Source organism: Halyomorpha halys, unplaced genomic scaffold (genome assembly GCF_000696795.3).
Source record: "Halyomorpha halys isolate HHAL.00 unplaced genomic scaffold, Hhal_1.1 Scaffold2834.1, whole genome shotgun sequence".
NCBI lineage: Eukaryota > Metazoa > Arthropoda > Insecta > Hemiptera > Pentatomidae > Halyomorpha > Halyomorpha halys.
The window spans coordinates 111,792-139,254 of record NW_027114587.1 but is presented as its reverse complement, the minus strand read 5'-3'; the positions used below and the strand labels follow the sequence as shown (position 1 = coordinate 139,254).

Genomic DNA, 27,463 nt, shown 5'->3' with positions numbered 1-27,463 from the left:
ATAAATGTCCGATTTCAATTTTAATTTTTGTTTTTTCTGAAATATATTGCCCTATTCATTACATTACATTCTGTAGGTTGGTAACTTCCAACAAAAAAAAAAAAACGCTATCTATCTACGAATGAATCTAGTGCTTGTCTGATTAAGGTGATTATTTTCTTAGGTTATCCTATTGCCTATCTTATTTTATCTAATAAATTGTATGAAAAAATGTATACATTTTTATTTATGCGCAATTATTGATTAATTTTGATCATTGATGTTTTTTGCTAGATAAATCAAGGATTTCAATAGCGAAAGACCTCCCAGGATGACACCGAACCTTTTTAAAAATAGAGTGTAAACTGGTTAAAATTTCCTGAGATCTAAGATAAGTAGCAAGCAAGGGCGTAGGATCAGAACTTGAGGGGGGGGGCAAGCCATAGTCAATTAGGTTGTGACATTTCAGCAAAGATAAGACGAATAAATCCAACATTTTAAGCAAATTATATAAATTTGTCACAGCGCTTTATTAGTTACTGCACTAAATATTTGTTGTTGTTGTTTATTGGCACGACAGACCGTGGAGGTCCAAGGCCTCGGTACTTAAGAAATACATCGCGCGTTTCTCGACGTGGTTTTCACAGGGTGGGTCCGTCACTCTCACTCCTATATTTGCGGGCCTCAAAAATGCCCGTGGGGAGATTGTGAATGAGTATTGTATAGTTATAAGCTTTAAAAAATCCCGAATACGGCCGGGGACTCGAATTCGCAATTTATGGGTTGGCAGACAGGTGCGTTACCACGCTGCTACCGTCACCCCCACACTAAATATTTACTTGCTAAAAAAAAAATGAATTTTTATTAAATTAATAATTTTTGTTCAAAACTAGTGGGGGGAGAGCAGCTGCCCCCTCCTGTCTCTCGTAGGTATGACCATGGATATAAGTGAACATTACATTTTTATTTATAAACATACACAATGTACAACGAATTTATTTTCTGTAAATCTAGGTTTTTGGTAAATAAATGAGGGATCTACAGCAATAAAAAAAAAGGTTGCTCCAATATATGAAAGTTTGGTAAATTAAAAAAATTATAATAATCTGAGAGGGATTGTAAAAAAAATAAAAATTCCTAGATTAAGTTCTTGAGATGTTTTTTTTTTCATAGAATAAATAAATATTTTAGAATTAAGAAATCACACTGGGTCCTCTCAAACCCGCTCTTCTCTTCTCTGAGTGGAGGAAGGCCAAAAGATTATTGCACCAAAACTAAAATTTAGAAAACAATCAAATACAGGTAGGAATTAATGTTTAAAAACTTTTTGAATAATTATAAAATACATTGTATCTACTATTAGACAGTTACACTTGCAATATGACTAAGGAAAAATACAGCCTGATATTCGTCATATCGATATTCACAGCTTAGGATCCTGAGGAATTGGGACATGAAATTGAATTCTTTTAACTGAACCGTTTACCAGCGATTCTGTCTTTGTACAGACGTGTAGAAAAACTACCCATTTGTATTTACCAAATATCTAATGCCGTTTTACATTAGCTGGCCTCGTGGCAATCTTCTTTTCAGGTGCCTCAGAGGATTGTCAGGAAGGAAGCAAGGTGAGAAACATACGGGTTTGGGTGATTAGAGAGTTTATAATGGAAGGAATGGTATCTGGTTCGGACTAGATCGGTTACATATGGAAGATTAAGGTCTTTATGTATGATTTCATTTGTGAAAAATTAATGAGCATTGAGGATTCTACGAAGGATTTTAGATTGTAAGGATTGGATACGAGAGGAATTCGAAGGTTTGGTGGAGCCCTAAAGCTCAACTCCGTATTTCCAGATTGGCCTTTTTATAGTCAAGTAGATAAGTCTTTTGAATAAATGTTAAATTGGAATAATTTTTAAAAATTCAGCTTCAATCCTCATTTAGGTTATTCATCAATAGCCACGTTGTAAAATTAAAACTCCTAAATTATTTATCTGCTTGTAAGTTTGCTCCTTGTCTGTAAATGCATATTTTCTTGCTTTAACTTTAACTGCAGAATACTTACTTTTCCTTGCTTAAGTGCCTTGGAGACTTCTTTATTAGCATGTGTTGTTTTGTGCTCTATATATTTTAATAGAGCCTTAATTTATTAACCTAATGAATGGGAGTGCGGTGAAACTTTGGGAGGCACAATTTTACTTACTCTAAGGATCTGGGTCAAATCGGGCTCCACAAATATTTATTTTCTACAAAACTGTAGCCGTGAGTCAACCCTGTGGGTTATAGAGCCCTTCTGAGGCTCACATAGCCTCATAAAGTGGTTATCCTTAATTGTAGAAAAATGTAGCGATTGAGTGTGATCATAACAAAATCACCTCCTAGTAAAATGTTCTAGAACAGTGCTTCCTCACATAGTACAGAGCCCATAACCCTTCCTGGGTCGTAAGGTTTAACATTAATCAAACTAAATATTTTAATTTTATAAAAATTAAATAAAAATCAAATAAGTAAGTGCCCAGTTGTAGAAAACAAAGTATCTTCCACTCCAACTACTTCGACTTTCCTAAATGGAGAATAGACGGACTCAAAATGAATTGTGATTCTTTCAAAGTGATTCTTCTTCAATCGGCGTTTGATTGTATTCTTGATAGTTATTATTGAACATTGTTGTAGGAGATTTCGGCTGCTCCTACATATGTATTTTTAGACAAGGGACCTCACTCTTCTTGCACCATTATCATGTATATGTTGCTTCTATCAAACAGAAATTTGTTATTGTAAATAACAGAGTTACTTACCATATGACATCATGGGAAATAGCGATTATTATTTTACTGGCAATCGATTCGTACTTTTTGTTAAATATTTATTATTTTTACAATATGATTTTAATATAATGTCATTTTGTTAAATTATATGCATTTTATTCTTTTCTTTTCTTTTTTTTGTTTTTATACGATTTAATTATTATGACTTATTGTAGTACTTGTCATTACAGAGGCTAGAAAAATATTAAAAATAGGTTACTTGGAAATTTTTTCAAATTAAATGTTATGTAAATTCATGTATTTATATGCTTAATCCTATCTAAAATCTGTTTCCAATAGATCCAATAGATTCTCACCGAGATAATCCTAGTAAATGCGTGAGATGAAGAATTAAGAATCCTGAAAACTTATATGAGCTAGAACAGCTTCAGAAGACATAAAAGTCAATCACGCAAGATATATAAAACCCTAGTTGGCTTAGGCCCGACATACTTGCATCCGAGCATTACTATCCTATACACAACTTTAAGAATGTATTTCTATACCGAAGAAAAAGTGTTTTTATTTATTGAAAGTTTTTAAGCATTTTTTATTATTGTTTATTAATTTTTTTTTAAATTACCGATATAAAACTGAAATGTAATCTAAGTTATAAAATTGTGAAAATTATTAAAAACATAAATTAACTTTTATTTTTTTATTATAAATTTAAAAAAAAATCACTGAGTCCTGACCTTTCTTCCACAAGTGGCGAAGTTAAATATGAGTGACTGTGTTTAAGATATTGTTTTACATTCATTTTTCTTCTTTCTGCTATCATTTAATTTATTTATTTATAAATATAGTGTGAATGAGCTCTATCATCCATATTACCATAGTCTAAAAATATGACCGAATGTAATATTAAAAAATTAATAAAATTACAAATATATGTATTACGGATTCCGTCAATTAATCAGTCTTTAAGTTGTACTGCATCAGGTTTCTCTTCCCGCTTTCCCTTTTATTTTAAGATTTTACATTGGCAAACCATAAGTGATATGTGTTAAAGTATAATAAATTTAGTTTTGGACTATAGAATATTTATATATTTTTATTTTTTTTCAAAATGTTTGTGGCCAACAAAAAACACTGTACATGTAATTTTAAGAAAAATATACAAGTACATGAATGTGGTAGTACTAAATTTAGTTTTCTGCTAAAATTGAATCCATTTTTAATTATTTTTTTAATTGAAAAACAAACACCCAAAAGTAATAAATTTATTATAAACATGTTGTTAATATAATTATATTAATCACTTTCTATTTACTTTTGCTCTAAACGCAACCCACAGTACTTTAAAATTCTAGGGTCTCCTTTTTATAAAACAATTCTAGTCATAATGAAATAACTCGATTCTTGTCACATGTTGGTTCTCAACAATTTGACTAATCCTCTATTGCCCTAATTGAATTTCTTCACTAGATGTAAGAATTTCAAACTAGAATTGAGAACAAAGGGATAAAAACGACATTTTTCAAAGTTTATTAACGAAACTGGAACACCAATTGCTATTTCTTTGTTTTGTAACTGCTAACTGACTTTTTCTGTAAGACAGTGACATAAAACGGGATTGAACAGTAATATAATATTACTCATAAAATAATTATTACTAGTCACGTTAAAGGACACACCCCAGTCTTTGAAATGGGTACTTGATAATTCAATGGACAGTAAAAAAATCTAATAAAATATATATATACATATATTTAGGGTACCAGCAAATTTATAAAGATCAATTTGTATTTTCAATTAACCAGGTTATATATCCATTCAGGTCTTTTTAAGATTGCCAAGAGCAAAGACCAGATTATTTGAATGTAATGAAACCCAAGAAAACTAAAACTGCAGGTACGCCACTTCAGCTTAACGCTGGCAATATATATTTAAAAAATTATTTTAGTTATAGTTTTCATATTTTTTAAAACTCAGTATATATTTTTTTCTGTGTAATAATTAAGATAAGTAATTTGTTATTTTAATATGAAACAATCTTAATGAAGAAAATGGAGGAAAAATATTGGTAATTGAAAAATAGGATGATAAAAAAATATCTTTGAAATTAAAATCTGCGTTTTTTTAATTGAACCTGATCAACTTTGAATATCTACTTCTACCTTTTAATGTTATCTAGATTCAAATGCGATCAATAAATATTGCTAAGTTTTTCGGTAGGTCTCAAAATGTGCAACATTGTGGTAGGTAAAACTTTCCATTCTTTTTGTCTTGAACTTATCTAAACCCTATCTGTTATAGATTTACAAAACGTTCAAAATAGGTGTCTATGATTTCTAAAAACACCAATAGCATCATTTTTTTTTTTTTACAAATAAAGGGATCATAATACTTAAAGAAATTTGTTGGCATATATAAAGAAACAATCGTTATGTTAGAATTACCCTTATTATATAATAAATATTACCGCAGTAGGAGTAGTTAATATTTTATTGTGAACAATAACGTATAGTTTAAAATCTAAGTTAGGTTATAATATATAGTTAGGTTATAACCTTTGTTTAAATTATTTACGATGCTTTTAATAATAAAGCTATTGTTGTAGCAATAAAGAGGAAAAGGGGAATTTTAATAAGAACGGTCATAACCTTTTTTTAGCTTCCTGATTATAATTAAACATAAAATTATATTGACCTCGAGTATTAGTTATCCTTTCACTGCAGCAAAAGTGAGCAATTTTCATTAATTAAAAAAATTAAGCATAAACAATTCAAACACCTACGGACTGGCCGTGTGCCAATTCATAATTCCCAGAGTGCCACAGTACACCTAGATATGAGACTGAACAAATAAAAAATCATCATATAAAAACAAAAATACAATATTTTTATTATGAATGAAAAAACTACATTAAACGGATTACAAAAAAAAAGTCATTTGTTAAACGGAAATGTAATTATTTACGATTCACACAGATAGACCTTTATTTAAAATTTTCTCACATTCATAAGTCAATTGTCAATTCGAACAAGAAGTGAATGAGCCAATGAACTTTATATGGTAGCAAAAGGAAACCTTCTTTTTCATTGGAATACAGTATATATTAATGTCTTTATGAATAACTTTATTTATTTTTCGAAGAAATTAGGATTGTTATATATTAATTTAAAATATACTCATGGATTCTGTAACAAAGAAAAAAAATGCTATTTTTTTAAAATGTCAATTTCTCTGTCGAAATTCAAATATCACCATTCAAGTGAAATATCAAGACCTAGAAAAAAAACATAATCAAGAATTTAGTTTAAAACAGTATAAAAAACTGCCCCCTATTATTCATTTTTTATGAATATTCTACGTTCCTTATAAAGATTCATAAAATAAATAAGGTTTTAATTATAAAATCTTAACATTCCATAATTTAAGTATGGAAATTATATTATAATTATAATAATTTCCATTCTTGAAAAAATAGTTTTAACTATTTCTTATTCCTTTTCTTGACCACAACACAGACCATCCCCATTTAATTTATAACGGGCAATCATCTAAGTATATAACTGATCTTACAGATTATTATTTGATTTAATTATATAATATGATTTTACCTGATTCGTACGATTTTGATTGATTTTTTTTTATTTTAAAAATCCAAATAGATTGGATTTCTTAATAAATTTTAATATCATATAGTGAAGCAATCGATTGTAATGGAAATTTAATCACATATAAAAACAATCAAGCTGTCAATTTTTTTCAAATGATCATTTCTGTAAATTATGAATTACTAATCATATTTTAAATAAAAGATATCTCGAAATATCTAATTCATTAAGAACATTGTTTTAAAGACTAGAAATTTCTAGGTCGGTACCAGCAGGTTTGTTATGCTGGATTGTTAGCTTACGATGTAGGTAGGTCCTATTGTTTTGTAGATGTCATGGCATTTGACCCATTAAGTACCAGTGGATAAATAAGTAAAGTGGGAGTAGATTCGTTCTAGATACTTGCTAGATTAATCTATTTAATCATTTAATTGGTCTGAACAGGTTCTTACATGCTTAACAACTTGTTTTACATATTATGTAATTATATTATATAATATATTTTTAATTTTTAAAAAATGTTAAAATGCTATTATTTACTAACTATGTTTAAAAAATACAGATAAACGGGATTCTATGTACACTATGGTCGTAGCTGAGGACATTCCAGGTTCTGTCACTAGGAGCTTTGATAGTTCAAAGGGAGTTTCTTTGGCTGCTTGTATTTGGTTCAAGATACTTCTCTTGATCCTACATACTAAGGCCGTCTTCAACTATTCTGGATTTAAACAGGTCACCTCTTTGAGAATGGTTTAACTCGCCCCCTTAGAACTTAGAATTCCTCCGGATAATCTTTCCAGAACTCGAAAATTGCCTTCCGCGAGTCCTATGAAATTGCATGGAAATTTTCATCTATTCTAGCGCATTTGCATGCAATGTCGTGGTTGGTAGTGGTGTATGTTCCGCTACCTATGATGCTTTCGTCACCGAGTTGCCTGGCAGAGTTAAGTCCAGCGCCCATAATATTCCATAGTCTGTCATCTTTAAATTCTTAACTTTAATGATTGATAAACAGCAAATGAGAGAGAAGATAAGCTAAAAGAAAAACAGAAGAAAAAAAATTAATTTAACTATGACTTTCGGCCTACGCTCTCGTTCCTGGATTTCGGCTTCAGTTACATGGGAAGAAACTTATATAATAGAATACTACGGGAAGAAACTTATATAAAAAAATAAAAGGGTAGAAAGAAGAACATACTCTGAATACCAAATCTAGCTATAAAATTCTGGGATACTGACACATCTGTGAAAAATTTGAAGAAAATCTGAGATGATAAGGTACAAAACTATTTACGTGGAATGACCAATTCAAAAATAATTTTGCAGAACCCCGGTTGGATAGTAATAGCCCTATCACTAGTAAAATGAAAATTTTATCAAAAATCTTTTGGGTATTACATGTTTTTTTTTTTAGTCACATGAATGATTCAATTAAGCAACTACAGATTTTGTTGTGCGAAACAAACAATATATTTTTTTTTCGGTTTTATTGAACTTAACTAAATTAAATATTAAGTTTTTATTCCAGACGGTACGTTTAAAATATAAATAACTGACTTTTATAAATTATTGAAATAATCAAAACTATGCAACCATCTTAAAAATTGCTTAAAATACGTAGTTAGTAATGTTTGTTAAGCACAGAATTGAAGAATAATTAATTAAATTATGTTTTGGATAAATAAGCAACAAAGATAAACAAAAATCTATTTATTACTAATTTTCTTCCTCAATTCCGAAGGTAGGTAAGTTTTCAATTCATGCATGAAATGAAAAAATATATATATGTAACCTTCAGAAACGAAAATTTCTGCTCGATGTTTAAGTTTTAGACGTCAAGAAACAACTTTTTCAAAGCAACTACTAGAATTGAACCGATTCTGATGAAATGTTTCGGAATTGTCAGGGTTAAGATCAAAATGGTCTCATATAAATTTTATTACCTTCTACTGTATTTTGCAAACAGTTCGTCCGAACCGGCCCGAAGCTGGACAAAAGTTGAGAATTTGTGTATTTATCAAATTCTATTCACTGCCCGGTCGGGAACGTATTTTTTTTTTTAACACACTCATATTTCGACTTCGACAAAAATTAATCTATATTTCAAAAACGGCTTGTCTCGTAGATTTAATCCTCCTAATAGCTTATCAGCTATTTTTATTGAAAAAGAATTACGTTTCAGGCAAATGTGTTAAAGTGAAAATTAAGCCATTCACACTATATTTCTTGAGAACAGTAAATGAATCGAATAATAAAGTAAATTTTATATAAATAATTAGGTAACTGGTAGAAATGCTAATTTATCTGCAGAAAAAGAAAGATTTCTAGATAATGCTATTTTCAGAAAATAAAATGAGGACCGGTAGAGCAACAAAAAATAAATAAACGATAAGAAAGCTATACTCACCGAAAAACTGGTGCTGGTACAGGTAATATCAAGGGAACGTATGCACCAATTGGGCCTATAGTGCTTTTTGCCATCCCAAGACCGATGGAATAATTCTTGTTATGACTATTATTCGTCTTTAATTAAATTTAATGAAATTCAAAAGGGACAACCTTCTATTGAGGAAGACTTATATTCTAAGACTCTATCAGAAGCCTAAAAGAATACACATTATTGACGCGTACCTGTCAGTGCTGTATAATGTTTAGCAGTTTCCGAGGCCTTTCCACATAAGCGACAAGTTTCACCACGAACTACTCCATAAATCTTAAAGTGTTCTTTAACTCTGCAATGACCTGTGAGAACCCCTATCAGTAATAGGAATTAATTTCAATCTACTTAATTCTTGAAGTAGAGGGTTTAGTTGTTGGTATCTTGGCAGTCTCAGCCCTGTTCATTCCCTCCAGTCCTTCCCTGCTGTCTTCTATGTCCAATCAAGGACTTCTTTACGCTGATGCCTTTTTATTCTCACTTATGAACATGACAGACTATTTTTTAAATTATATGTAAAATAAAATTTGGAAACACAATTAGTAATTTGCGTCATAATTTATTTGGTTTCCTATAATAAAAAAAAAGAAGTATATACTATTCCATTTTTGTAAGTAGATAAATTTAATTTTTTTTAAATTTGAATCAAAATTTTATTTACTATATTTTGCAGCACTGATATGTATTAACTACAATAGTACATACGATTTCTTTATACCAGTTTTGTTTTCAGTTTGACAGAAATAGGTTTCTGTTAGGGCGTGAGAGGTTGCTGTTAATGGAGGAATCGGAATGATGTTTTATTCATGTGTTTACTACGTTCGGTGATCGACTCTACGGGTCGAATCAACATTTCAGAACTAAAAACACCTCTGGAAAACACTTCATGTGTGGTAACGATTTTATAATAGTGATGCCTTTCGGCCCTAATACTAGCGATTAAATCCGCTATGGAAATAATACTATACCTTGGGATTTTAATTCTGTAATTACTAAAAAACATTTTTTTTCAGACATTGATAACTTCTTTCTTACTCCATCTTCTGATATTAGATTCCATTCAGTTCAATCCCCTTTTACAAATTCTATTCGGAGATATAATATTTTTTTACTATTAATAAAGGGTCTTCTTAGCTAACTAATGATATAAATTTATTTGATTTATAGCTTCCTATTAGAACATATTATTATATTATATTTTGTACAACGTTTCGTTATGCATATTCATGAACTATTTATCCTTATATTTGTCAATTTTATCAATTTCCATTATGAAATATTTTCTTTTGGAGGAAGATAGTTCGGGTGGCGATCAATAAAGTTATCAAAATTGTAAAATAAAACTATTTATTGTTAGCCAACTTTTCGTCCCACTTCGCAGGACTTCGTCAGGGCTGTCTGGTGGTAGTACCAAGCACGAACCAAGATTGGTTAACAACTTTTTACTGTTTTGATACCTTTATTAACCGCCACTCGGACTATCTTTCTCCTACTTCATATGGTCAACTATCTCCAAATATGAAATATTCTCGTAATATACTTATAATTTATATTATTTATTATTTAAATAATGGATTAGTGATTAAATTAATGACAATATATAATTAGACTATATGGTAATATTTTTCTATAAAAATTGATTGTAATAATATATAATAAAAATCGATGAATATCTTTTTTCTACCAAAAAATTTGAGGATATCAAGTTTAACCGTTCTCATGGCTTGAGAGAACATTTTGAAAAAACAGCATATAAATCGGTTCAGTATTTAAAGTTGTGGACAAATGTTAGAACTACCTTTCATATATGGTAATCTCATTGAAACTCTTCTTTCCCTCATTTTCCCGGGGTAAGCTGCATCTAGCACCACTCAAAAGTGTATATTCATATAGAATATATATTATTTGGAAAGAATAATAGTTCTAAAACCTTAATGTTTACCTGTGGTGCTTTTGACAAAATCGGCTGAGAAATCATATGCGTAATACGGCACAGCATTTGATGGCAATATCGCATAATCTAACTCATTTTTTTGATTAATAGGATTTTTCCTTGAGTTTCCTCAACCTTGGATTGGTTGCCTAATTTTGAACAACCATGTTTAGAAGTTGTTTCTAAAATAGTTTGTTTTGTTAATTTAGCAAATATGTATGACTATGACTTATAAACAGTTTTCAATGACTAATAATATTCCAAAATGTATTAAATTTAATTAATCTTATATTTAATCACAGCAATTTTTTTTATCTTATATTTTGTTTTCCATAACCATTAGATTTATTTAAAAAATCTTTTTATTGAATTAGGTAACGATGGAGAAAGGCCTCTTGGACCATTGGCCTTGTTTTCTTTTCTCGTCCAAACTAGAGTGGAGAAACTGCCTTACAGGGAACAACACCAGCATCTCAGATCCACCCTTAGAAATCATCTACAAGACGGAGTGCTCCTGGAAACAAGAGAAAAAGGAGGTAATCAATACAGTACATTTATCATAATCATTTACAATCAACTGTTCAGCAGCATTAGAAGCATATCGAATAAAATTCATATTTTATGTGCACAAGTGTTTTAAACAGAAAATGTAAGTAGGTTTTTCAGTCAAAGTGGAGGGTATTGAGATTTAAAAAAAAATATATGAGAAGGGAAAATGTATAAACAGCAACAATAAAACTGACTATGTCATGTTATTCTTATTTCCTAGAACACAACCTCATTTTAGAGCTATAAAGGATTTTCGACAACATCCTAGAAGTATTTCTAAGGAGTTGAAGTTTAGAGAAATAATAATTAATTGTAGAAGAACCACACAGTTCATTTACATATTTAAAGTAGCTTTCTGTTACGTTTTAGGGAAATGTAACAATCTATTGCTGAAATAATCTTAACTGAGGAATGAGGATAAATAAAAATATTCTAACGAAGTAACGAATAACGAAGTAAGTCACTTATTGAAGGAACAATTACTAATATAGAGACTTAAAGCATTAGGCGTTTGATTGTTATGTGCAGAGCAGTATAGCCTCTGGCATTAAGAGTGGTGGAATTCCCTTTATTTTAGTTTAAGAAATTTTCACAAAAAAATAAAAATAAAAATTAATTAAGACGTGAGCATGAGATTGTACATGAATTCATAGTGCTCAGTGATATCCTAAGGGACTTTAATGGTTTAATGGGATTTTAATGGTTGAGTCTTTGAAATAATAGTAATAATCAATAATAATTGATATAATAATAAAAACAATTGATAGATTGATCCTCATCGTTCCCACCTTTGGAGAGAGAAGAGTTGACACCTCATTGGGGACAGGTTATACGCAGTTTATTGTAAAATTTCCTTTTTTGTTCCAAGTAAAAAGCTTGGAACAAAAATCTCTCTAATTCTCAAAAAAAGAATCTAGCAGTTTCTTACTAAAATTATACCTATGATGGTTAGCTTTCTTTTCGAATTAGTCCCACGAAATGAAAATTTGACCACCTCCACCATGGTTAGAACAATTGATTAAATGATCTCTGACCTGTAAATGACCCCAGAAAGATGAATCATGTATCATCATGTATGTCAGAAATGACCAGAAAGAGGGTCTATGAAAAAAACAATGTACGCAATTCGAACACGATGCAATACTTCCCTAGTTAGTATAGTGAAATAAATTGATATCCGCCCTTCATGAAGTAAAGTTTACGCAATCGATAAATGCACAATTCGTCTGTGAATTGATTCAAAATGCTTGATTGGTAGACGATTAAACAAAAAAAGTTTGCTTTCAGTGGTCTTTTTTCTTTTTTTTTTATGGTTAGCAAACAAAAAGGGTCTGATTCATTCGCAGCACATTCGAGACATTTGCGGTGGACAGTTCAGTTCAACTTTATCTGCAACGGGATGACGGAATAACTCCACCGGGCGTGACAGTAACCTGTTGTTATGATCTAAACACTCAAAATCACAACTTTATCCAGCTACTATATAACCGGTTTATTGCTTATGTATAATAAAAACGTTATACACACCCAGTAAAAATGTTTTGACTACTTTCTTCACACTGTCCTTCAATGTTGGATCTTCATTGACACTTTTTAAGAAGGAATCATGACAAAAGACGGCCGTGATTAGACCGAGCATAATAGTCATGAAGAAGGTTATGTATCCTCTATGGCCCACGCATTCGTCAGTAATACACATCCATCTGGAAAAAAAAAATTAAATAGAAGACCTGTTTATTGTCAGTTGTATTTTCAGTTGAGAAAATATTATGTAAAAAATTTAAAATGAACTTAATATAAATCTCTACTGCGACAGTGTTCTGGATATTATTTAATAATAATTATTTATTATAAATTATCTTGGGATAGTGATACGTACGTACCATTTACTAACCATATTAGCCTTTCTGTACCAAAAGCAGGGCCATAGTTAAGCCCAAAAATCCTAATATGTTCCAAAACTTTATTGGGGGAGTAGTGTGGCAAGGTGATTCATTAGCAATGATCATCCAATGTTCGTCTTTTAAAAGCTGATGTTAATAATGGAAACGTATTTATATGTTTATATGTGAGTCAATCTTCAGGGAATCATTAACCGTCTTTAAAATTTCATATTACATCATCTCTATACAACATAACTACCAACCATAAACCTGTTTAAGAACCTATCAATTTGGTGTTTAATATAAGAATGACGTGGTTGATATATACGGTTGCTTACCAATTAATTCCAAATTTTATGCCGGAAAACTATATACTCATTCAAATAGCAACTAAATCATGAATTAAATAGTCTGATAGATACATTTAAAAACAAATTCTCCAAAAATTTTACCGTTTTTAACAAATAGTGTACAGGCGGAACATTCCTAATGAATTGTTTTGACCAAACCATGTAAATAATAACTTCATAATAACACTCCCAGTGCTGGTTCAAAGTTTCATTAATGCATGTGAAATAGTGGTGTTTGCAGATGGACCTGAACGTCTACAAGAAGAAGAAAGGGTATGGTATAAGTCCTGGAAGAGCAGACTCATGCACTTTGGAAGGTCAATTAATTAATGAAATATTAATTAATGAACGAGGCTGAAATGGTATCAAATGAGATACGATCGGAAGGCCCGCTTTCCAACGGAATAGGAATGCTCCCTGTTGCTATACTAAGGCTTACCTACATTGACCATATAGACACGTTACACACACACGCATTCCCCATGTTTTCACAAGGGTGTGGCAGGCGTTCATTTCCCCAAGGTATCCTTTATTTTTAAATTTTAACCAAACAGCTTTTGTTTTACCTCAAAAATGTTGCGAAAAGCGATGTTTAGACAATTCCTGAGTATTTTAGGCAGTATAAAAATCATAATATGCTACAAAGGTGATTTCACTACTTCATGAAATATTCATCAAAATTAGGACCAAGTAAGTATCACTTTAAAACTGTCGATCGAGTCTTGAAGACCCTGTATACGGGTTATCTCTGCTATTTTAAGTTTTTTGTTTTTTTGAGCAGTTTTTTAAAGAAAACTTTCAGTAGCTTAAACGATGGTTTATCTTTGTTAATTTCCCTCCTCTGCACAATTAAGAACTGAATTCCTCCGTAACTTGATCTTGACATATAGTTGTACGTAGAAAAAACATTCTTCTCTTATGTCAATTCCAGTATGTTTCACTATTCGATCCTGCTCTTAGTTTATACTGACTGCAAAATACAGTGGCCAAATAAAGTAGACACCTTGACTTTTCTTTATATAATGAATTCAAATAATAATAAAATAGTTTGAGGTTTCTTAGTAAAAAATTTCTATTAAAACTTGTTAAAAAACAGTATAAATTGAATTTAAAATATTTATAATAAAATACATAATAAAAATTGATTTAAACATAATATAAACACATGAAAAAAAGTATTTGTGCATTATGTTTGTTTAATTACTCTTGTTTGAGTATAACCCTGTTCTTTATTATCAGTGTTATAAAATATTTCAATCTATTAAGTTAAATTTAATTTAACCGATCCTAATATCAAAAACAAGTGAACTAAGTGCCACTACTCGCGAGAAAGTTATATTATTTAGAAATCAAAGAAAATAGTATTGCAAAATAGCGGATTTGTTTGGTATTAATTTTTCTACCGTCAGATACGTAATTAAGAGATTTCATAATAAGAACAGATTTTAAATGCAGTAGGCTGTCAGGATTTTGCGCCATATTAGCCGGTGCAGCCAAATTAGGAATTCAGTATTGGTATATTTTTATGCATGATAATGATCCGAAACATACATCAAACCAAAGTAAAGAGTAGTTCGAAAAGTAACATTCGGTGTAAATAGTAACATTCGCCAACAACTTCATATTCCTCCACAGTCTTAAGCATATTTGAAAATTTGTGGCATATTTTAGATAAAAATGTTCAAAAACACCAAATAACCGGAAGACACCAGCTCAAGGATCTTTTACAGAAGAACGGAAATAAATTAACACGGATTTAATTAAAAACGTCGTCCACTCAATTCCGAGACGTTTACTAGCGGTAATGGATGCCAACGGACTTCATAAAAAATATTAAATTAAAACAATAATAATAAACAAAAGATGTGCAAATAATTTTTGTCTGTATTTTTGTAAGTTTGATGTTTTGTGTTTTTATGAAAGAAGTTTTTCATTGGAATTTGATTCCTAGCTATTAAGTTATAAATATACTTGAGATTTTTTTGTATTATATAATTTATTAAAAAAAAAACACGTTGTATGCAAATACTTTCTTGGGACACTGTATATAACAAACTAACTAATAAAATCCCGGGACAATGGTGATTATTACTGACATGTTATTACGGCTGTGAACATCCTAAAATACAAAATATTGTTAACAAATTTTGTCCAATTTCATTTCTTGCTAACATTTTTGTTCAAATCTTATGAATTTGTAATTACAAAAATATTACATTAAAGTGACAAAAAAATAATTTCTCAAATCTTATTCGTTGTTCCCAGAATTAATAAGTTAGTGCGTTTTTATTAACAAACTTCAGCTTTATGCATGAGCATAGAGGGCGCAGCAAAGATAGATTAGCAGAATCATTAGTATTTGGGTGAGGTTAGACGGCTCCAATGGGCTGACAATATTGCATATTAAGTTTGTAAACAGATCAGGTACCTCAAAAGATGCCTAAAAATTAAGCAGCTAGAAGAAAAGAAAGTGTTAATAACTGGAGGACCTTTGCAGGACATAACTGATGGCTAGAGGACAGAATTGAGGTAGATCCTGACACTCATAATTGTAGCGCCAGGAAAGATTAAGGTAGATTTTGCTAATAAAACAAGATTAGGTTAGGAAAATTAAAGTTTGCAATAGTAATCATTTTAAAATTTAAATTTTAGTTTTTCTGTTTTATATTTTTTTTTCTTATTAAGTTAAGCGTATTAATTTCGCTGAGACCTAGCTATGGTAAAGCAATACAGAATTTTTTTTGTCCAATCCCTCTAAAACAGAAAGAAAAAATTATTTAATAGGTGCATTAGTGTGAAAAAGAAAAGTAATTCGTGTTGCGTCTGTCTAATCTAAATCTATGTGCTTACCAGAAAATTAATAACACTTACTTGGAATATTTATAGCTCTTCTTTTGTATTTCTACTTGATCATTGGTCCGGGAAACACTTGTGTAGATTGATTGTTCTTCTGCACCTGCACAATCGATATACCGCTCGCCGTCTGATTCTGAAATGGAATCCTGAAAGCTCTCGGAAGATTCTTCACGTGTTTGTTTGAATAGCATTTTCTCCAGTTGATCATTTAGTTGAAGGATGTTGGCGCTCGATGTGAAGAAGCGATCGGTGTTTTGCATCTCGGTCGTCCCTCCGAAAGTGGCCATTATAGGAGAAGCAGACAGCTTCTTTGACAGCTCTAGAGATATTTTAGAATTGCTCTCGTACAGGCCGGATAGTAAATAATTGTAGTCGTTACTGAACTGGACCAAAGAGTCCCCTCCTCCTAAGTTCCCAGTGCTAGAATTCATAGCCTGATCTTCGTCGGTTTTGTCTGCCATCTTTTCAAAGGACGTGCTAGGTGGTGTTTCCAACTCGTCCACCAATTTTTCTTCATTGGTTGAGAGTGTCAAGCTGGATTCATTTGTGCGATCCACTGATGTATCATATGGATATTCTTTATCTTGTTCCTTGGCTAAAAAGGGAGGTACGTAAAGCATCATTTGGGATTTTTGAGGATTGGTATTATTTTGCCTATCATTGGATTTCATATATTTTTGTCTCTCAGATGAAGAAGAAGACTTAGGCCTGTTTAATTTAATGATATTGCTTCCAGGCAATTTCCCTGATGCTTTTCTCTTCGACTTAATATTCTTCTTCTTCATCTGTTTGTTATTTTTGGCAAACAGAAATGGTTCCAATTTTTTTTGTAAGGTATTTTCTCTTTCCATATTCTTTTTATAGCAAGCTATGCATTTCGGAGGTTTCTCTCGGGAAGCTGTAAGCCTCTCATACATTTTAGAAGTCATTCTTGTTGTTCGATATTGCGGAGTGAACGTGTAAGCTTGTAAACATTTTTGTGAAAAGTGCTTGTTATTTATTCCAGGAATTAATAACTTCTGTTTTTTACGACTTCCAAACATGGCCTCATGGTAAACATTCAGCATTAGTTTACCTAGCTTAATTACCCGCTGTACTGGCTTAGGATGTATAGTAGCTAAAATGAACTCACTTTCAATCCCGTAAATTTCACGAACGATTTTCATCACCCATTTGGTCAAAGAGTCTAAGTTTATCCCCTTTTCACGCTTTATGTCGTTATATAGCTTGTCAATCATGATCCAATGATCACTAGTCATTTTCTGCAACACGTTGATCGCAGTGTTGAAAGACTTTACCATTATTTTTTTGGGAATGTAAGGTATGCGTTCAGGTTCATCTTTGATGATTGTTCCATCACTGCTTAAGAATTCTTGTGTATTATTGTCATTAGGTAAGCACCTGGATCGAGGTACTTCACCATTATCAGTAGATTTGACGCTTGATGCAGTCGAACTTACTGTTTCCCTTGGCCAATTCCGCCAGTGTTTCTTTTTTACTTTGTGGGTCCCTCTACTACTTAATCGCAGTTCTTTGTCTTTGGATTTTATATTCTTTCTTTTGTCTCCTTCTGAGTGCGTTCTTTTAAATACCTTAGAAAATTTGTTCTTTTTATCAAATTGTCTACGTTTTTCTTCAATATCACGGTATTTCCTAAGAACTGCATTTGTTGCGGCATTCCATTCCCTCACTTTATTCTCCAATTCTGCAGGTGTCGTTGGACTTACTCTAGACCAATCTGGATCCATGCCTCTTGCATATTCAGGTTCGCAGTCGATTTTATCACTCCCATACATACGTCTTATATCTCCTGGCGAAGGTATTCTAAAATAAAATATAATATAGGAGAGTTAATCGTTAATAATAATTGGCTATTATTGTTATTATCTTTTAAAAAATTCTATTAAATACTATTATAAAAAACTATTTTCTACTAGATTAAATATTTTTCAGGAATAGAAATGGTTAAAATATTAAGAATGAAAAATTTTCGGAAAAAACAAATTGAAACTGAATAATTTTATTAAAATCAAATAAATTCCCTTTTTTATTAATTTTCCACCTCTATGGGTGATGTATGTATTATTCATGCCACATTATGCTAGAATATATGTGTTATTAATCCACTTTATACTAACAAATTCATGTATTCTCTAACAATATTCCACTAAATGTTACTCTCCAAAAATCTGAATGCTCCTTACACTCTGCCTAAGGAAAATAACTTTTCGGATCTGTTCTTTCTGACGTTGCTAATGATAATCACTGATCACTTTGGACTTAAAAGGAAGGGTTTTGCAGTTCCAATTCAGCAAAGACAAACAATTTTTTTTTTTTATTGAGTAAATAATGTCAATTGACTTGAAAGATTACTAGTAACTAAATAGATTGCTACTTAGTTATCTTTCAACAAAGCAGCTCCTAAAATCATCAGAAACAGCTTTAACCCTCCTACAAAAGCAACATTCAGATAATCTTAAAGACAGGACTTCGATTAATTCACCATCTTTCCACAGCTCAATGATCGTTCTAGCTTATCTAACAAAGTTCTTTCTGAAAATTCTTTAAAACAACAGAAGTATCTTATATCAAAGATGAGTTGTGACGCCATACAACATTTTTCGCCAATTTATAGTAAACAGTATAAATGGAGTATAAAAATGATTTTAGTTCTGTGTCGAAGGTGCAGTTTATATTTATATAAGTTAAGCAAACCACACTGGGATATGGTTGATAAATGTCAAGAATAAGATATGTACATATTTTTATTTTTTATATATATATTTTTATCAATCTGCACGTATTATGGAACATTAATGTAAAAACCAGTTTTCTGTAATCGTAGGTTCAAATGATATTAATTTTCGAGATATCAAGCTTACTGATAAGAACGCTGTATTTGACAGCTGAGGCCGTATTTGATATGTGGGTGTGACGTCACATGTTACAGGATCCTTCACCTATGTCTATAAACGAGACCTGAGTTATATTTTAAATATTTTTTGTACCTAATTTACTAAATATTTTCTTCAAAAAATGATTATTTGATGACATAAACTCAATAAATTAACAATAAGTACTTATTTCTTGAAATAATTATTCATTCAATTGGCATTCATTGAAATAAAGTAATATATATATCTCAAACAGGTTTTTATTTAAATAATTATCTGATAAATGGTATTTTACTAAAATATAATTTTTCAAATACTTTACTCCATTAAAATTCAAAATAATTATTTCTGAAATAACGTTTAAAATATTTGAATACTGGTGATACTTTATCATACAGAAATAGTTTTTAACCATTGCAGCAAATGTCATTAGCGTTGCAAATGTCTAAAATATATTATAGTAACCATCAGAACAGTATACACTGTAGTGGCGGTATGACGGTATTTTTCACTAATTTGGTGTGATAGTTGTAAGTACATGTGCTGAGAGTAACTCTACTCTATTTACTCTAACTTCCAAACGCGTTTAAATGGTGATACTTTAATGCCATAACAGCATATCTTATAGCTACTGAAATATTGGAAACTATCATAATATTTCTCATCGTGAAAGTATTTTAAATCCAGGTCTGATGACTAGCTGACAGTACATAAAGGTTCAGTGAAGGCGTTATTACGTCAAACCTTCTTTACGGTGACAAATAACTGCCACGGCAGGAACTGCCATGGAGTAAACTAATCTATAACCCATTCGATAGAAATAACTAGTATTTACTTTTTTTCTGCCAAGAATAAAAAGCTAAACAAGATTGTCATTTGTGCTTTTAATCTAGAGAGATTAGGCGTTCTCGGTTTTTTTTTTTTCCGATTCGAACCTCTCCATACTTTTCCTTTTTCTACCTTTTATTATTCATCGCATTTTTTAGTATCATGTATTTATCCATTATTTAGTAGGGACAACAATGAGAACTGGTTATTTTTTTCAACAAAAGCAATTAAAGGCAGGAAAACATGAAAATAAAAAAATATTTAATCCCTGTATTAAATCCACATCTACTATACACAGTAGGTACCATGTTTTCAGCCTCTTTGTCATTTAATCTACTTGAAAATATTAGTAATAGTATTACTATATTATTAAAGTACAATAACTAAAATACAAAGTGCCTCAAGTATTGTAAAACACAGTATCTGTAACACAGTGCAAGTACAACTCAATTGTTTGTTAATTTATACACAACAGAAATGTTATGAGAAGTGACTAATACGAGTTTCATTTTTCAATACAATCAAAATGATTGGATAATATAATTTTGTGATTTTTAGAGCAAAGTACCAAATATTATCTTCAAAATTCATAAATCGATTTCCCACATTTTTTCATTCGGTCAGTTGCCATGTTTTATGGCAGAACGCCTTAATTGTCCTTGTGATTAATCAGTACTAACCTCTATACGACCAATCTGAACGTTCATCTTTGATCAGTTTTCTTTCATTCTGTCTGGCCATGTTCATAAGCATTACAACTCATTCTACATTCATCATATAATCTATCTTATTTAGTTCAATAAATAGACACCATGCTCTATTTTTAACCGCCTCAAATGCATTCTTAGAATGTAGTTCCCAAATTTAATTCATTTTTCCCAAAATATGAGGATTAAAATACATATAACGTTATAGGTTGTAACCCACAAATTGACAACTGAAAATTAAGTAAATACGTATTTGTATCCTTTCAAACAAAGGATTTAGATGGATAAACACAAAAGATTGTGTTCAATAATCATGAAATCAAATAAACAATAAAAAGTTTAACACTCTTTAAAAAAATTAAGTTACATATTTACTCATCTTATAAAAAAAAATCACTTCATATTTACATACTGCGGTCTCATGAAATCACTGCTTCCTGCGTCGACCTGCATTGGCACAATAAATCCTCCGTCTGGAAGAGTGATAGGTTCCTTGATTTCGGGCATCTTGTTCGTTTCGTCAATTCTTATGAAATACTTGGTCCTAGAAAGCTTACCAGCCCTTTCGTTCTTTTTCTTGACTACCATGCTTGGCTGCCTTGGTCCTTTGCCTAAATCCATGAATCCCCTTTTCTACTTAATCCAACGACATACTACTGATCCTGTGTATTTATGTTAATTTTGAGGTTAATTAGGTTTATTTTCTCATTTTATCTTAATGTACAAACATGAGGCCAGGTGTTTTAATATTTTATTATTTATTACGGTAAAAACAAATCTTTCATAAATTTTGAGCGAACTAATCACTAATTTTATCTTTCTGAATGAGAGGTTTATAGTAATTAAATAATTTTATACTTTGATATCATAAACTTTCTATTAGCTTATAATAAGTCTTTAAATTTGTTTTGTTAGCTGAAAACCTCGTAGGAAGCTTATGTTTCTATTTATGAGGGAAAAAGCTTTTTTCATTGGATTTATGAACGTAATTTAAACGCCTGCCTTGAATCCAACAATAATGATGTGTAGAGGCGTCTTCATGGATAGCTTAAAGCTACATGTCTTATTTTAACCTCCTTGCCTTCTTATAATCAGATATTTACTGACCAATCTCTGCAAACAATTCAATTAGCTCTCCTCTATGTATTAAACCTCTGATTCCAGATCGTACCTGTAATTGTATGAAAGGCATTCCGTTCAGATCTCTCGATTCTGCTTTCTAGGTATCATGATGTTTAATAAGAATAAATTTTGGGATATAGGAATTTTTTTATAACTTTCAAATTTTCATTTAACACAGTTCAAAAGAATAAATTAGTTATTTGTATCATTTTTCCAGTATAAATTCCCCTTTATATGTGCATATTTACTTTATTTCATAATATAAATAATGTTTTGGTTCTTTTTTTCCTTTATCCAGTTCATTGTTCTTAATTATGTGATGAACATATGTCAACAAAAATTGAAACCAATGGTTATAATCATCATAATAATTAAAGATGTTTCTTGTTTTGCATTAATCTTAGTTTTATTCATCTTAATTATCATCTTCAAGTGACTAATATGATGAAACCATTAATGATTAATCTTTAATCATTTAACTTATGTTCAAGATTTTGAATATAAAAATTTGTTTTTGTTCTTCATGTCTTATATTGATCACATAGTTAACTAAACGAACTTTATAATGGACAAGCTGTCCGAAAGGTTGTCCAAATGTTAAAATAAAGAACATGAGTCATAAAAAAATATTTCTTTCGAAAAAAAAATAATCCAAATATGAAGTTTTTACTATATGTTCCGATACCTAGCCGAGGTAGGATACCTGTCAAGGGACACTTCACAGCAGGTTAATTGGTTGCTGGCTTTGACGGTAGGCAGGTCAATTATAGTTTGTAAACAACACCTGTACCAAACACGTTGGAGCCCTTGTAACGTATACTTCTTGGGCGTGGCTTATGATAGCCAATGGGATATAAGATTCTGAAAAGGTAACGCCTCTACGAACGAGAGAGGGATTTGGTGAGGACAGAACAGCGAACACGGAGAAGCTTCGAACACAGAAGTAAGAAGACGGGCTAGAGAAGAGGTCGTAAGAAGGGCTCCTCAGAAATGGAACTTTACGGCTGAGACGACATCCACGGCAAAGACACACCACGACATGAATTATCCAAATCAGAAGCTATTAAGATATATTAGGTAACAATTCATAATATAAACAATATTTTATAGCAAACCATTTATCTGGATTATTTCAATTATTAAATCATTATATAATGTCATTTATCAATCAAATGTAAATAAATACTTGGTTCCTTTATTTAGTTTATTTACTATCATACAATACCACTCCTTATTATATTATATAATTATTGGTAACAATATTTTATAAATACTTAGTTAATATTTAATTAGTAACTGGTAAACGCAAATAGGACCTTGAAAAAGAATTCAGTTATAGTAATAGTTTTGCAGAACTCAATATAAATTAATTAATTATCTCGTTTTTGGAAAATAATTAATGTGGAATTGCCTTCAGCGATTATTCTGGCATCCCGACGACAAATACATAACAGCTCTTCAGCTCAATAATCATCTGAAGACGGACACTACCATTAGCAACTGCAAAGGGAATGTGTCAAAATGGACTAAGTTATCGGCTCATAATAGATTATAATTTGATCAATATGGAGAATACAAATCAGTACTACGAAAAATGTTGCGGCTCGCTGACTTATACTGTCCTCTGGACAAGTTTGTAGCCACTGAGGAACGAGAATTGGTTAATGTAGTTTGTCAGTATAGAGGATCCTCAATTTTACGAATTTTTTGATGCTACAAAATTTTCGAAATCAGCTTAATCTATTCTCGGCACTCATTGAAACGTATTCCTCTTAGCAACGATTGCAGCCTGTAAACAAATATCGACGACTAAAAAAACAAAATAACATCGTTTAACGAATTTTCACAACAGTAACCTTTATATAGCCATAATTATCTCGGTATGAGATATATCAAACACTGTAAAAAGAAAGGAATGTCTGGAGATGAATGTGTAGCAGGCAGCGAGCACGGAGTGCCTCTACAACCCGCGAGAGCGCAACACCGAAGCTCTCAAATTTACATATTACTCCATTTTGTAAAAACATATTGTCATTTTTATATATTAATAATTTCTGTACATTACACTTAACAATAACGATGTAATGATTAATAAACGATACGAAAACAATGCACCAAACTATCTCAAGCAGACATGTACCGACCGCTTCTCGGTCACAGCCACATGGACTAGGCATATAAATAAGGGGCTCTAAATCTCCTCTTTGATCTTTGATGTGGTTGGTGAAAATTACAAACTAGCTACAGTTGCCGACGAAATCGCCATCTACAGCAGCAGTATGAACCCAAAACATGCACTAGAGCGAGCCGGAGCAGTCTGCAAGGAGATTGTTCAACGCCTGGGTAATTTAAACATCACCATGAACCCAGCTAAGACAGACTACGTTGTGTTCGCTCAGCAAAAACACAAGCGATCGACTCTCCCGAAGTCGCTCAAACTGGACAATACTCTAATCTCCCCTTCGAACTCAATAATATATCTGGGTGTGAAGATGGACCGCCATCTCAAGTTCTGCACCCACCTCTACCAGAAAACGAGAACTGTAAGAAGGCGGTCTTACAGACTGATCCACCTCCTCACATCATCAGCGCTCTCTCAGCGGCTTTAACTGCAAGTACACAAGAGCATCCTGAGGCCGGCACTTCTATTCGGAGCACCACTCTTCACTTACCTCTCTGACGGTACGCAGCACCACTCTTCACTTACCTCTCTGACGGCACGCAGCACCACTCTTCATTTACCTCTCTGACGGCACGCAGCACCACCTTCAGGGATTCCAGGATAGTATGCTGCGGAGGATGGTCCGCACTACATCGTGGAAGAAGAAGAAGCCTCCGGAACTGCATCAGCTCCCCGAACTGCCTACAGTGCGCTGGGGACCTTCATCCCCGTAACCAGTAAAAAGATACTTATTTTTAGTTTTTAGGAAAACTTTTTTAGTATGTAGAGTAAAACTCAGAAAGCGAAGTGCGCCTCAGCACCTTGTCTATTAAACATTACATATCATTACAAAATACAAATCTCAATCTGTCCTTAGAATGGAGCAATGCTCCAGTAAAAGAACGATTCTGTAAATGTACAAATGTAAATCTCTACTATAATTTTCTATTGGGGCGAGTAAAAAAAAAAGAAATCCTCTTTGATCTTAGATCCAAAGCCTTACCCAGGTCTAAGTCGTAGCAGTGGTGGCATACACTATAATTAAGAACGAAAGGGTCATTGCCAGTCGTATTCTCACGAAAATTGTTTTTTTGTACGCTTACCCAAGATGATGGTTTATCTCCTTCCCTTCTCTCCAGCAATCTTAGTCCGTCCGCTTCATTTCGGCAACTAAGATTGTAACGTGATCCCTAGTGGTTACACTGGTCCGTCCGCTTCATCTCGGCAATTAGTAAGCTGGCTCCTATCTTGACAGTTCTAGTCCGTCCGCTGCATCTTGGCAACTAGAACTGTTACTCTACCTCAGACTCTCTCTTACCTAGACCTCCTCTACATGCGTCAGTGCCCAGGGCTCATCCTCTGGCACCGCCATTCCTATCTTACTATTGAATACGCCTTGTCGAGGAGGGCCTTCTGTAAAGTGGATATCAGGCTGGAGAACCGCCCATGACTAGACAACCCCGCCAAATCCTTGTGAGTTGCTCTACAACCTTCTTCCTGCTTCGTGTTTTATCAAAATCGTCTATTGAAGCACATTGACCAAGTGAGGCCCCTCAAACAGTCGAAGATTCCGCTTATTTAGGTGTATACACCTCCATAAATACTATCAACATGAGTAGTTTACCCCTTTTTTATTATTATCTTAAACTGTATGATAGTATATTTTAATAACATAACTCAATTTTTATTCATAAAACAAGATATCAATATGGTGTGGCCACAATAGTCCCATCAGCCTAGAGCCTTCTCTGGTAGCTTCTCAAAGAAAACAGTGTGCATTACCCCTCTAACTGCTGAAAGTGGTGCTAGATTGAATCCTTATGGGTCTGTATTTCCAATGTTGTACCTAGACCATTTGGTGCGGAACACAAAATTATTTTTGTACATCAAAAACTGGAAAGTTGCAAGAAAGAAATTACCAGCCCATTGGCAATGACTATCTGAAGAGGATAAGACTATAAATGAGTTGTTTTGCCATTCCTGTTTATTTATCTAAATGTATTCAAAGATTCATCCAATACATATTGCATTGAATATATAATCATTATCCTACTATAATACCATTGTTTGGGGTTATCATAAAAGCAAACTGATATTATAAACTGGAATTTTTTTTTTTAATTTCCTGCATTTTATGTTTCAGTAATGTTTCCTGTAATCCACTTCACAGAAGATAAGAACTCACTGAAGAAAAGGCTCTCTGATGAATATTTATTAGAAAATGAGTATCTTCTTCATCAAGGTACAAAAACATTAAATTGACTCATATCAATCATATATTTATACTTTTATTTTTTTGGCTGACAGGATAATTACACCAAATCATGTTACAGGTGTTTACAGGGAAGTAAGGAACATTTGCCCTGAGGGAGATATTCTTACAATAGACACCGTCCTACCGCAACACGTTGGGTATATTCTCCTGGGCTTTAAAAGTATTGACAGGAATTTTAGCCAGGTAATACTAACATAAAATTGATCTTGCAACAATCTTTTTTAAAGATTAAACTATACAGAGTATTATAGATGTATTAATATAAGTAATGTACACCTGTATAATGCTGGAAATGTAATCATGTGTAGTCAGTAAGGATAGGATAACATATAGAAATATTTAATGTATTGTTGGGAGTGACTTTTAATAGTGTCGAGGTGGTTTACTCTCTTGACTAGGCTGCTTGTCCAGAAGGCCTCAACAATGCGTTTTCAGTTTAGAAAGGTAAGGGTAGTTGACAAGGAAAATGACTAGATAGGATGAGACTAACGGGTGAAACCCGTTATATCTCGGAGGATGGTAACCTTGTCCTACCGTGTACTATTCTGATAAACACGAGGGAGGAATGCAGACCTGAAGGGTAGCTAGCCGCCAGAGTCATGCAGGAAGGTGCTTTCATCCTGCCGGGTACTATTCCGACAGAGTCGAAGAAGATATGTGAGCCTGGAATGTAGGTAGCTACCGTAGCTTACGAAGGGATAACAGGTAGAGGACAGAGAACATGTCAAAGGTGATGAAGAAATAAAAACCATTTAGAAATCAGGATAGGTTATAAACCAAAACTGTCTCAGACAAAGTCTAAGGATTATTGATCCTCTTTCATCTGTTAGGGATTTTTTTTTCTAACCTCCTAAATCTTTATTAATATACTATACTACAGGCATACACAATTTACTCAAGCCTAACTATATATACACATGTATATTCATTTAATCTTGTCTTGCCGCATAGCAATTTAAGATGAGGAATACATTATCCGCTAAAGGCAGGTAGAAGTGGCCTGATAGCCGAGGACTAACAAAGATTGGGGAGGGATAATTTTGACAAGTTATCTGTTACAGCTTATTTATTTTCGAAACCTCTTTATCGTTTTAAATGTACAATTTACAGACATATATA

The 27,463-nt window shown here is 32.1% G+C and overlaps 2 protein-coding genes across 2 annotated transcripts in view; one reads left to right on the top strand and one right to left on the bottom strand.

The window, feature by feature from the left end:
• Positions 1 to 11,067: 11,067 nt before the first annotated feature.
• LOC106691726 (uncharacterized) lies at positions 11,068 to 22,011 on the bottom strand (the record flags this gene model as incomplete). Its single annotated transcript, XM_014437582.3, is given in 4 exon segments — positions 11,068 to 11,233; positions 12,796 to 12,971; positions 16,373 to 18,181; positions 21,199 to 22,011. Coding segments are annotated over 4 exon segments (2,223 nt in total). The 3' UTR covers positions 11,068 to 11,204.
• A 2,176-nt stretch (positions 22,012 to 24,187) lies between these two features.
• LOC106691725 (uncharacterized) overlaps positions 24,188 to 27,463 on the top strand; it is a 10,298-nt gene continuing 7,022 nt past the window's right edge. The window contains exons 1-4 of the mRNA XM_067051767.1: positions 24,188 to 24,251; positions 24,308 to 24,523; positions 26,213 to 26,311; positions 26,403 to 26,527. Of these exons, the coding sequence (XP_066907868.1) occupies positions 24,188 to 24,251; positions 24,308 to 24,523; positions 26,213 to 26,311; positions 26,403 to 26,527 (504 nt within the window). The remainder of the gene's footprint in view (positions 24,252 to 24,307; positions 24,524 to 26,212; positions 26,312 to 26,402; positions 26,528 to 27,463) is intronic.